Genomic DNA, 13,266 nt, shown 5'->3' on the forward strand with positions numbered 1-13,266 from the left:
AAAAGGCACATGAAAAAATGCTCAATATCACTAATTATCAGAGAAATGCAATTCAAAACTACAATGAGGTATCACCTCACACCAGTCAGGATGGCTATCATTCAAAAATCCACAAATGACAAATGCTGGAGAGGCTGTGGAGAAAGGGGAACCCTCGTACACTGCTGGTCGGAATGCAGTTTGGTGCAGCCACTGTGGAAAACAGTGTGGAGATTCCTCAAAAGACTAGGAATAGACTTACCATATGACCCAGGAATCCCACTCCTGGGCTTGTATCCAGAAGGAAATCTACTTCAGGATGACACCTGCACCCCAATGTTCATAGCAGCACTATTTACAATAGCCAAAACATGGAAACAACCTAAATGTCCATCAACAGGTGACTGGATAAAGAAGATGTAGTATATTTATACAATGGAATACTACTCAGCCATAAAAACCGACAACATAATGCCATTTGCAGCAACATGGATGCTTCTGGAGAATGTCATTCTATGTGAAGTAAGCCAGAAGGAGAAAGAAAAATACCATATGAGATCGCTCATATGTGGAATCTAAAAAACAAAAACAAACAAACAAAAAAAACAAACAAAAACAAAGCATAAATACAGGACAGAAACAGACTCATAGACATAGAATACAGACTTGTTGTTGCCAGGGGGGCGGAGGGTGGGAAGGGATAGACTGGGATTTCAAAATTGTAGAATAGAGAAACAAGATTATACTGTATAGCACAGGGAATCAGAGGAAAAAATGTGATAATGAGTGTGTATATGTCCATGTATGACTGAAAAATTGTGCCGAACACTAGAATTTGACACAACATTGTAAAATGATTATAAATCAATCAAAAATGCTTTAAAAAAAAGAAAAGAAAAAAATGGCACCTAGACTAGAAAGGAAGAAGTAAAACAACTTATTTGCGATGACACGATCATCTTATGCAGAATATCGAATGGAATCTACATAAAAGCTACTAAAAACGAATGTATTTAGTGAGGATCAGGACACAAGATTAATATACAAAAATCAATTATATTTCTATATATATCAATGAACAATCATAAGGTCAGATTTTAAAATACAGCATTTATAACATCAAAAAATATCAAATACTCAGGTATAAATCTGATAGAAGATGTGCAAGAAAGGCTTCTAAGCTGAAAATTATAAAACATTTCTGATAGAAATGAAAGAAGACCAAAATTAAATAAAAAAATACACCATATTCATGGCTCAAAAGAATCAATATTGTTAGGATGCCCACTTTCCCCAAATTGATCTCCAGACTGACTGCCATCCCATCATAATCCCAGCAGGCTCTTTTGGAGATATTAACAAGCTGATTCTAAAACATGTACGGAAATTCAATGACCTAGAATAATCAAATCATCCTTGGGAAAGAGTTAACAGTGGAGCACTAACATACCTGACTACAAAACTGGGTATAAGCTATAATAATCAGGAAAGTGTGGTATTGATGTAAAGAAAAACAAACTGATTTATACAGCACAAAATAAAGGTTCAGAAACAAACACACACATATATGGTATATTTACTTTTGACAACTACAAATGCAATTTAGTAAAGAAAGAATAGTCTTAAATAGTGCTTGAACAACTGGATATTCATGTATTCATGTGCAAGAAATAAACTTCAATGCATAAATCACACTATATACACAAATTAAATTTAAACAGGTCATAGATTCAAATGTAAAACCTAAAACTACAAAACTTTAAGAAGAAAATTGAAAAGAAAATCTTTGTGGCCTTGGGTTCAGCAAAAAAAAATTTCAGAAATGACATCAAAAGCATAAATGTAAAAAAAAAAGAAAAAAAGATAAATCATCAAATTGAAAACTTCTCTTCAAAAGACACAGTTAAGTAAATGAAAAGCCAAGACTCAGGCAGAGAAATACATTGACAAATCACCATATGTGCAATAAAGGACTTGTATCCAGAACACAAAAGAACTCTCAAAACTCAGTAACAAGAAAATGAAAAACACAATATAAAATAAACTAGGCAAAAGGTCTGAACAGACACTTCACCTAAGTATAGGGGTGACATAAAATGACATGAGAAAATGCTCAACATCGTAAGTCATTAGGAAAATGCAAATTGAAACCATAACAAAATACTACACATTTATTTTTTTCAATACTATTTCTTTAAATTGAAGTACAGTCAGTTAGACTGTGTCAATTTCTGGCATACAGAACAATGTCCCAGTCATGCATATACATACATATATTCATTTTCATATTCTTTTTCATTAAAACTACACATCTATTAAAATGGCTATTAACTAGTCAGTTTTAAAATGTGAAACCCTATATAAAAGTAAATACATAAGTAGAGACAGTTCACTTACAAAAAAAAGAAAAATAAGTTGATTCTGCCTCAAAAAATTTTAAAAATCCAACAAAAAAATTTAATATTACAATATCACACCATATCTGTTTTTGATTAGGGATTAAGTGTCCATAAGGAGCAAAAACTTTCAAAAACTTGCCACTTGGTGGTCTAAACTAATTATATAAATGATTCAACCAACTTTTATTAGGCACTTATGTGCCAGACACCATGGAGAGCAGAAAAATAAGCAAGATAAAGTTCCTTGCCTGTATGTACCTGGCAATGTTATAAAAAGGGTAAAATCTACACAAGCTAGGATATTCTAAGTGTTCCCCACCCTCTTGACAGAAGAAACAAAAGAGGAACAATGTACAATGTACAAAGATACTAAAGAAAGGAGAAAAGTTCTCCATTTGGAATAAAATTGTCTCAGGCCCTTCAGGTCTTCCTTTATGCTTAACCACTTGCTAAGACGTTTAGGCAAGTGAGTATATTTATAAAACTTCCAGTGATAGCATGCTGATGGCAATAAAAACTGCAGGTTTTTCTCCTTATTAGCAAAGGAACTATTGTCAGATATAACTTATTTAAAAGCGCTCTGGGGACCACAGCAAATGTTCTCAAACTAATCTTACTGGCCTCTAACTTAGCATAAGTTAGAAAGAAGTTGTACAATATAGAAGCAGATGATTTTTCGTAAGTGCTCGTACACTTAAGTGGGATTGGATTTCTATTTGTATTACGATTATTATCTTTATTTTCAAAACCTAAAGATGAATGAAAACATTCAACCCAAATATTTGAAATTTATTATTAAAAGCTTAGACATAAAATTCTTGCCCTAAATCTGTCAAAACATGGAAATCTAACACCTACCACACACAACATACATTCTTGAACTTAAGCAACCATGAACTGTGTAAGTTAAATTTAACAAGAAAGTTATAAAAATTCAGTTTGTTTAAAACCATTTGGCATATAAATAATTTAAACTTTTGGTTAGAGAAGGTATCCCCAAGAAAATGCCAGTGTAAGCTCAGAAATTCTAATGAGCTCCACACCCAAATATCAAAGCACCTGACCTACTTGTTTTCTCCACTTGAATAACCCACAGGCATCTTAAACTCAGTATGTTTTAACCTAAATCTGCTCTTCTGATATTCCCAACTCTATCAAAGACATTCCATCCACCTACTTTCCTAAACACCTCTCTCACCACCCCCATTCTATCTCCTAAATCCCCCAAACCTTCACCTCTGACACTGGCCCCCCACCATTTCTAGCCTGGGTTACTAAAATAACATTTTGGTCTCTCTTCCCCAATCTCGTCACCTTCCAATATTCTGGGTAAGGTGGGTAATGTGTAACCACTGCCAAAATTGATCTCTAGAAAATGTACATCTGACTGTACAACGTTTCAACTTAAAATCCTTCTCACTCCACCCTTCACCTCTACAGCGACTCAACACCTGAGAGTCTGCAATACTTCCTGCCTTGGGCCACTCTGAACTCACCTGTCCCTCAAAGCCTTTTGCCTTTTTGTGTTTATGCATTCTGATTCTTCCGCCTAGAACATCCTTTTACACCTTCTCTCCGCAAATATCATCGAGTAAGGCCTTCAAAAGGACATAAGTAACAGCCTGTCCAAATACTTCCAATCACCCTCATGTCACCTTATCTGATTTAGAAGTTTCTTGACTCATAAACTCAGCACATTTATTGAACACCAACTAGATGCTGAGAATAAAAGGTGTTGGTGGAAAAACACACATTGTAAAAAGTGTCTGATTGAACTAGTCGTGTCCCGTAAATCAACGGTCATGGCAGAGTGCGACAGAAGTAGGCACAGGATCCTGTATGAGATGTCAGTTTCAGTTATTTCTTCAGTAAATACATAATGAGTGCCTACAATGTGCCAGGCACAAAATGAGCTTGTAGGTACAAATAAATAAGATTTTGCCTTCATAACAGTTGCAATCTATCTGGGGATTAGGAGAAGAAAACAGCTAATTACAATATATGATAGAGGTATGAACAGGCAGCCACAACAGGCCCTAAAAAACGGTATCTAACCTAGATGTAAGGGGCTCAGGCAGGATGAGAAATCAGGAAGACTTTAGAGTGACCTACAGGCTGAGACCTGAAGAATGGCAACTTTAACTGGAAGGTGTATGTTCTGCACGGAGAGCAGTAGTACAGTGCGTGGCTGCAACCTCGATCAGATGGTAGCGGCAAAAGAGTTTAGAGGCAAGAATAGAAACCAGATCAAATCATAAAGCGTTTTAAAGCCATGCTCAGGAATTTGGGAGTTTGGAATTTACCCTGGAGACAACTCTTTGCCACTAGAAAGCCATTAGAAAGTTCTAGCAGGCGAATACCATGTCAGACTTGCCTTTTCTAAGCCAACACACTGGTTGCAGAGCCAAGAGTGAACAGCTGCAATAATTCAAGGAGGAAGCGATTCACGGTGGCTTGAACCGAGGCAACTGCAGTGGGATGAGGACAGGCAGATGGCTTAGTAAGATATTTAAAAGGTCAAAATGACAGGACTTCATGACTGATTAGATGTGGGAGGTGAAGGGAGAGGATTCAAGGACAAAACTGAGTGTATGAGGTTATTCACTGATACAGAAAACACAGAAGGAAGAAAAGTAAACAATGAATTTTACTTGAGACGCATTAATCAGTAATGACTGTGGAACTCAAATGTACCTCTTTCTATATAGAACATAGATGGTTTTAAGAGTAACAAACCACAGAAAATTCTGAGAGTGAAGACAGAGAGATACTAAGATACTGAGGATGGTTCAATTCTCAATAAAGAGCAGGAAACAGAACCATCATTGCTTCTTAAGGGCTTGTGTGCCAAAGTCAGACAGGAGGGCAGTACGGGGAGGTATAACAAGGATTAAATGAAAGACTACTCTTACACCAATGCCTACAGTTACACAGTAGATTGCACAACAGTAAATAGATTTCATAAGGATTTCCTTCCACCAAAGGGCAAAAATTAAAAGGCTGGGTTGTAATTTTTCATTCAGTCTCAACAGCTATGTCCCATCAAAGGAAACCCTTAACATCTGAATTCATCCCCCTAATTCACAAGTTGAAATAACTTGTTAAAATTGAAGACTACTGTGTTGTGTCAAGAATAAATAACTCAGCAGACAGAAGGCACCCAAATGTTCGTTGAAGAATGCCAGAAAAATAAAGAAGACATACTCATACTGCATCCTACACCAGCAAGGTACTACCATGTTACAAGATCTAACCTAAGAAAATTCTCCAAAAAATCTACCAGAAACTAAGAATATTAATCTTTCTTAAGGGTTTCATGGGACTATAGGCATATCTAAAAGTAACTGGAAAAGGCCTAATTTAAGCTACAAAATAAAGTCTTATTAAGAATGCCATCAAAAATCTAAAAAAAAAAGGTGATTTCCCTGTTGTTTCAAGTTATTTTCAACAGAACCAAATTTTAATACAATCACAGTAAAAACACAGATCGAGCGTGAAATGCAAATATAATAGGAGTTTTTAACTCCAAAACAAGAGCATTATTAGTGAACCCATCTCTCTCATTCTAGTCCCTTCATTTTTCCTACTTTCTTGCTCTTTCCTCTTCACAGAATACCTACTATGTGCTAGAATCTATACCAGATACAGGTGAAACATTTCAGGTCTTACCCTCATGAAGGTCAGTCAGTCTACAAGTCTTGAGAAAACATTCGCTAAAAATATCACCCACTTCAAGGGCCTGAAACTCACACTGAACTTCTTACTTAAAAAGTAAGGAAGGGGGTGGTTTTTAGTGAATGTTCTCCTTCTGAAGAACTGAAGTCTGTAATCTACATGGTAAGAAGCTATCTGATATATCCTGAATGCCTAAAATAGTGGCTGGAAGAAATCAGGTGCTTAATAAATCTTTGTTGAATAAATGAATGAAAATAAACTGTAACCATCAGAGGCTCTGGGTATAAGGCTAAAACCTATTTCAGACTTGACTTTTTTCCTCCTGCTTTCTCTTTGATAAGTCAACTCATTCCATTAACTCAACTCCTTCCATTAATTATCCTAAAGCAGGATAGCCTTTATAGGCAGTGTCCCTGTTCCCTTAAGATTCACGAGAGGATCTATGAGAAGATGGATATTACCTGAACTTACTGTGGTAATCATTTCAGAATATATGTAAATCAAACCATCATGCTGTATGCCTTAAATTTATACAGTGAAGCATGTCAATTATTTCTCAATAAAATGGGAGGGAGAAAAGATTACAGCTCGGAAAACACAAAAAAACTTACAAGGGAAAGTCACTCTTCCCCCACTTTTTGGTTGACTGTTAAAACATATGGTTCCATACATATAGAGAAGCAAAGAACAGATGAACTCCAAGAATTAATTAGGGTTTGTTTATAACACAACTTGAGCCTCCTTTCAAAAGCTTAGCTAAGAAAAACAATACACAGTGTATGAATCCATTCACTCATGTTGACAACAACCTACCCTTGAATTCAGTCAAATCATCAGAGAATCGAATATATCAAATTGGTACTCTGTATTTACTGGGTATTTACCTAACTAGTCATTGGCATAAAACCATCAGCATACTAAGTAAGGGACATTGTAGGGTCCTGTTTTGTTTTGATTTTTACCAAAAGGATACAGTATGCCATATAATCAAATTCATTATAGTACATAGTATAAAGAATCTACAGGAGACTTCACTCTTTGATCCAATCTTCAGAAACTAGTTTGGGGGGGTCTTTGCTTTTGGTTTTATTTTACTGTGGATCCTACAATTCTTAAAAATTGATCACGTTCCTTATAGCAAAACTATAGACCACTAAAGTATAAAGTTTATTTAATAATTCTACTTCTACTTCCATGTACTTTTACTTTTTGTCTCCCTTCCTCCTCTATTTTACATAATCATACTGCTTTAATATTTGTGAATAGCCTTAATCTCTTTGTAGAAAACGGCAGCAAAAATAAACATTCAACTATTTCCAGATCAATAATAACTTCACAACCTTAAGAGTCTAAAAGCTCTTTAACAATAGTAATAATAGCAGCTAACATTTATTTAGCAGCTAACATTTATTAAGTACTTATTGATGCCAGGCATTAGTCTAAGTACTTTGCAAATATTAATTCATTTACTCATCTACAACTCCATGATGAAAAACAATTCTTATCCCCCTTTTTACAAATGCGAAAACTGGGGCACAGAAAGTTAAGAAATCCGCCCAAAGTAACACAGCTATAAGCTGTGGAGCTAGGTTTTGAACTCAAGCAATCAGGATCCATCTCCTTAACCACTGTCCTACTGTGATGATTTTTCATTCATTAAAACTGTGTGACTTCTAAAAACAGGTATTTTTCAAATCATAAAATAACATTGAAAATTAGAACTGAGGCAATTTCAGAAATGAAGTTCACACCCAAACCAAAAAGCATATTCTAAATCTTTAAAATTCTGCTATACCCAACCAAAGATTTGCAGGGAAATTAAGATAATGAATAAAATACAGCATCTGCTACGTGCTGTGCTTTGTTCTAATACATTTACTTATTAATCCTAAAAATCCCATAAAGCAGGTACTATTATCATCCCCATTTATAGACAAGGAAACGGAAACAGACAGGTTAAGTAATTTGACTGAAGTCACTAGTAATTGTGCAGTCAGGTTTTGAAACTAGTTTGGTTCCAGAGTGCAAGCTCTTAATTGTCATTTTACACTGCTTCTCCATATGACAGAGATTAACTTCCACCCCCTCCATCACTTCCTACACTCAAAGTTCAAAGCAAGCAAAGTAGACTTGGTAGGAAAGTTACTCTACATCCTAGATCTCAGCACCAAGAGGTTCTGATTCAATAAAGCTGGGTTGTGGCCCTGTACCTACATTTTTTAAAAGTACCACATGTGATTTGTGTGAGCATTGGTTAACATCCACTGCCCTAGTTTTTTAAATTAGATAGGTCTTAGCTGAACCTTTGGGGTTGGGAGCAGGGAATAAATACAGAGAGAGAGTGTGCGCGTGTCTATGTACTTTGCTATTCCTCCTATTCCCCCTTCCCAAAGAAACAAGACTGGGAAGTAGGGAAGCAAAGATAAAGAAAGAAAAGCAACATAGCTTTTTATGCCATGTTAACCAGCCTTGAGTATTACCTTAATGGTGACAATAATAAAATTAATTTTTTTGTTGTTTTTTAAAGCAAAAGACAATCAGATCTGTGCATTAGAAAATAACCCCAAAGATTGTGTAGAGAGGGAACTGTGGGTAAAGAGACTGCAGACAAGGAGAAAAGCAGCCAAGAATTCAAGACTAAATGCCTGAATGAACTAAGCAAGCACTGAGAATTAAGGGAATGCAGCAAATTAAAGATACCTCTTTAAGGTAAACCTGGTAAGACTTGGTTATTCATTAGACGCTGTTATAGAAATGGGCATCTCCAAGTTTGTTTTACAAGCAATCAGGTGAACGATGAGACTATTAAACTAGATTTGAACTTGCTGAGGCAAGAATAAGTGGGTTTAGCTGGTCATCCCAGAATTATGTGGGAGAGGGGAAGCTTTTGATATGGAAAACAGGTGGAGAGATGGGAACAGGTGTAAATTTGTGATGAGTGTTTATAAATGAGGTGATGAAGCAGAGTTGAGAAATAAAAGACTAACTTTAAGAGGTCAGATTATGAAAGGTAGTGGCTGGAAGAAGAGTGAGAAGAGCCTTATATTTCATAACGCTGCTTCATCATCTCAAGGGTTCTATCAAAATCAATCCACATCGGAAAGAGGGAAGTGTAGTTCAAACAGAAGGGATCCCTCCTTGGAAAGTCCTAAATTGGATCACTCCAAGTAGAAAATCAAACAAGATAACCTTAAAATATGTAGTGAACTAATAAGTCGGGAGATCAGCATCCACCCTGAAGACAAAAACTAACAAGACAATGAAAGAGCGTGAATAATCCAAAAACAATGACCAACCCATCACTTTAAATAGCCAGTACATAGAAGTATGTGGGGTGTTTTTTTTATGCTTTTATTATTTCACAGAATCCTAATAACTGAAATAATGACTGACATCCATTCTAGAGATAAAGAACATGAAGGACAGAGAAGAGATGCTTACTCAGTTTCCCAAGGTCACACATCACAGTAACAGCAATGTGCTATTCTGCCCCCTAGTCTGGTAGTCCATACACTAAAGCACAAACGCTGTCAAATAATTCAAACCGGGATAGGGATGGCAGCATAGAGAAAATGAGTGAAACACAAGGAACAGAGGAAGCTATATGCGAAAATATACAGTGTTAGATGAGTCATTACCCGACCGAACTAATTACGAAATACTCCTGCAATAGGAAATGCTGCCAGTGGCATGCCACGATAGTCCTAAAACAGGCATAAAGATATGCCCTACGAACGTGATTAAGCACTATGTAACAAAATATCCTCTGGACCTAATCCTAGTTCCCAAAGAACTACAAGGGCCTCAATGACCACCTCCATAAGTCGCCACCACAGGTCCTCCCACGGGAACATCATAGAGACGTCTGGGAAATAAATACCCTAACTAACGCCTCCCTAGGTAAGCGTGGGATGGTGTAAATCTCCAGCTCTCCCAGTGGAAACATGCCTTGCTGCTCACAAGCACCATCCAAATCGGCAATCTGGTAAAATGGATCCAACATACTCTTCTCCTAAGTGCAAAGCAGCAAAGCACCTGTTTTCAGCTCCTCCCGAAGGGGGAAAAGATGCCTTCACCAGAGTGAAGCAGAGGTAGGCAGAGGCAAGTTACATTAACACCTCAAAGGAAGAGAGAAAAGACGCTGGGGTCTGAACAGCTGACATAAAGAACTAGAGTCGAGGGGGGTAAAAAACGAGCCACGAAAAGAAAGGAACTGGGCAACCACCTGTTCCTTAGAAAAGGTAGTACAAATAAAAGCCCCTCGCCCTGGGGCAAAGCAGACCAGAACAGCGAAGAGGCCTAGCTGGCCTTGGAGTAGGAGCCGTGTCTCTTAATTCCAGGGCTGAGCCGGCATTCTCGAGAACACAGTGACACCACCCAGTCATCTTCTCCTACATCCTCCACAGGCTGTTCCTGACACAGAAAGGCCCCCGCGTCCCTCCCCATTCAGTCTCCAAGCAGCAAAAGCGGCCCCGTGCCAGTGAAAAGCAGCGATGTTCCCCCGGGCCGTTACTTACCTTCCCGCTCACAACACCCGCCGCCGCCATGTTTCCTACGCGTGCCTGTGATGACGTAGCAGAGCCTCACGTGTCTCTCCGACTCACAACAACATCCGGCGAAACTAAGCTGATATCCGGGCGGGAAAGGGGCGGGGAATGGCGGGAACTGACATGAGTGAAGGGGCGGGGCGGGAGGAGCGGCCGGACGCATGCGCGCTGAGTAGGGCTCGGAGGCCGCTTGGGTGGAGTCTCTGGTGCGTACTGCGCATGTGCCAGTTTATTTTCCTCGGAGGGTACTTAATTGGAGGGGATTTTGATTAGGGGTTTTCCTGGGGGCGAGTTTCTGGGCCTTTCGCAGGCCCCTTCGCAGTAATGATGGAAAGGACACCATATAGGGGCTCAGCAGACCTGGTCTTGGCTTTGTGGCCACAGGCAAGCCTCTTCCACCTTCAGCCTCGGGTTCCCATCAGTAACATTGAGGAAGAACTGTGATGAAGGCGGAAGGAATCCCAGTCCTCTAGCCGCCCCACACACACAGGGACTTTTCGCCTCTGTATGTGAAGTTTCTGAAGTTGAGTCTGGTAACTGCCACTCCTACATGACCATGAACAAGGCATTTTGATAGGAACTGCAATAATACCACGCCCCGGAGTTCAACGTACATAGCTCATAGCTACTACCCAGTTGCTTAATAGCCGTGTGAATGGGAACAAGTTTCTAAATTAATCCAAGCCTCAGGGTGTGAAATGAGAATTACCCTTGGAATGGTTGTACAGATCTCATGGGACAATGCGTATGTGGTAAGAGAATTTGTTGAGATATTAAGATAATAATGTTTGTTCTCGCTGCTGTGAAAAAATCCCGGGGAATGATTGGATACTTCCCTTGATGACTCTGACAGAGGATCTGCCCTAGCCCCAGGGCAGAATAAAAAGCCCCCTTATGCCAAAACACCTGTGCCCATTGAGGTACTTCTCCACACAATGGAGAGAGGTTAGAGGCTTTGGAGGTTGATTGAATAAGTAGCAGCCAAAGGGAAGGAGGGTTATGGGTTCCGTGACTATTTGGGAACCTAATGGTTGAGGGAGGGCAAGACGGCTGCATCAGAGATTCGAACCATGGCCGAGACCCCATGCCCAAGCTTGGCAATCAACTGACAAATCAGCTCACTTGCAAAGAATAAGGGAGCTGGAGAAATGAGCAAATTAGCCGTAACCAATGTTGAGTGGAGACTTCAGGGCCTTCCCCAAATGTTCTTGACTGAGACATCTAGAACTTTCATGCAATCCTGGTTGTGGTGTTTAGAGCCCTAATAATGACCCAGATTAAATTTTCCACCAGCTCACAATAATAAGGTGCGGTTAGAGAAAAAATTTAATGAAATTTCTTATGTCCTGTGTTTTGGAGAAAAGTTGAAGCCCTTAGTACAGTGCTGGGACTAAAATACTCAATAAATGGTAGCTGTTATTTATATAGTGAGCTTGGGAATTAAAGGCTTCTCATTGAAAATTTGGCACCCTATGTTCATCTGCTACTTCTTCATATTCTTAAGCTTCATCCTTTAACTGCCCTTTAAATGCTGGTGTCTACCCATAGGCCGTCCTTAGACTTCCTTTAGTCTTTCTCCCAAACACCATTCCTGGGCCATTATTTTCATATTCTAGTATCACCATCTTCTGTGTGCTGATGACTATGAAATATCTCCAGCCCAAGTCTGTCTTTCTTTCCTAAAGTCTAGAGCCTGCAACTACTGCCCGCTGGACCTTTTCACTTGAATGACCCACCCTCACCTCAAAAAAATCCTAAATCTTTACTATGCAAAGTGTTAGGTGTAGACCAGCATTACCACCATCACCTGGGAGCTTGTTAGAAATGAAGAAGCCCAGGTCCCACCCCAGAACTACTGAATCAAAATCTGTATTTTTAGCAAGATCTCAGGTGATTTGTATGCATGGTAAACTTTGAGAAGCACGGTCTTAAACTTAAGTTTTGCTTTTGTTCTCTGAAAATTACTGCCATTTGCTGACCCAGAAATGCAGTCAGAACAGTTTCTCCAGGGAAGTGCTGCCATCGTGTTGCCCTTTGCTGTTGTGTCTTCTGGAGAGGTCATGGGAAATATCTACATTATGTCTCTTCTTACCTCTGGTTTGGACAACTACTGTGGCATTTTAATTCGTACTCTTGCTTTCTGCTTCATCTTCCCCCTACCCCATCCTTCATATCCTATATGATCATATGAACTCCCTGCTTAAAATCCCTTAGTGACTCCCCATCTGTTCAGGAAAATTTCCAAATTTTCCAACACAGCATGGAAGGTCCTTCATTAATTGTTCCTGCCTACCATTTTAGCTTTATCTTCCCAATTTAGACCCAGTCCTCCAACCATAGCCAAATAACTGCTGTTCCCTTTATGTTACATACTGTGTTCCAAGATTGCTTCTGACTGTAGCAGATTGGCTTGGCTTGGATCATGGAACCATCACTGAGCCAATCACTGTGGCCCAACGTATATGATGTTCTGATTGGTTAGATTTCAATCATATGCCCACAGCTCCAGTAAAAGTACATGGAATGAGAGGGAGAGTAATTCTTAGAGAAAAATCCAGAAACCATTCCAGAAAGAAAAAAGGGGGAGTAACTGCTTAGCAAGCAAGCAGATATCAGTTATAGTGGCTCCTTTCTGCACTTCCGTGATATCATACTGTAAAATACTT

General features: G+C 38.8%; 1 protein-coding gene across 1 annotated transcript in view; it reads right to left on the reverse strand.

Moving 5' to 3' along the window:
- Positions 1-10,651, reverse strand: part of TBC1D15 (TBC1 domain family member 15) — a 61,098-nt gene extending 50,447 nt beyond the window's left edge. The window contains exon 1 of the mRNA XM_006197833.3: positions 10,571-10,651. Within this exon, the coding sequence (XP_006197895.1) occupies positions 10,571-10,600 (30 nt within the window). The 5' untranslated portion in view covers positions 10,601-10,651. The remainder of the gene's footprint in view (positions 1-10,570) is intronic.
- Positions 10,652-13,266: the final 2,615 nt, after the last annotated feature.

The sequence above is a fragment of the Vicugna pacos genome, chromosome 12 (genome assembly GCF_048564905.1).
Source record: "Vicugna pacos chromosome 12, VicPac4, whole genome shotgun sequence".
In the NCBI taxonomy this organism is placed as follows: domain Eukaryota; kingdom Metazoa; phylum Chordata; class Mammalia; order Artiodactyla; family Camelidae; genus Vicugna; species Vicugna pacos.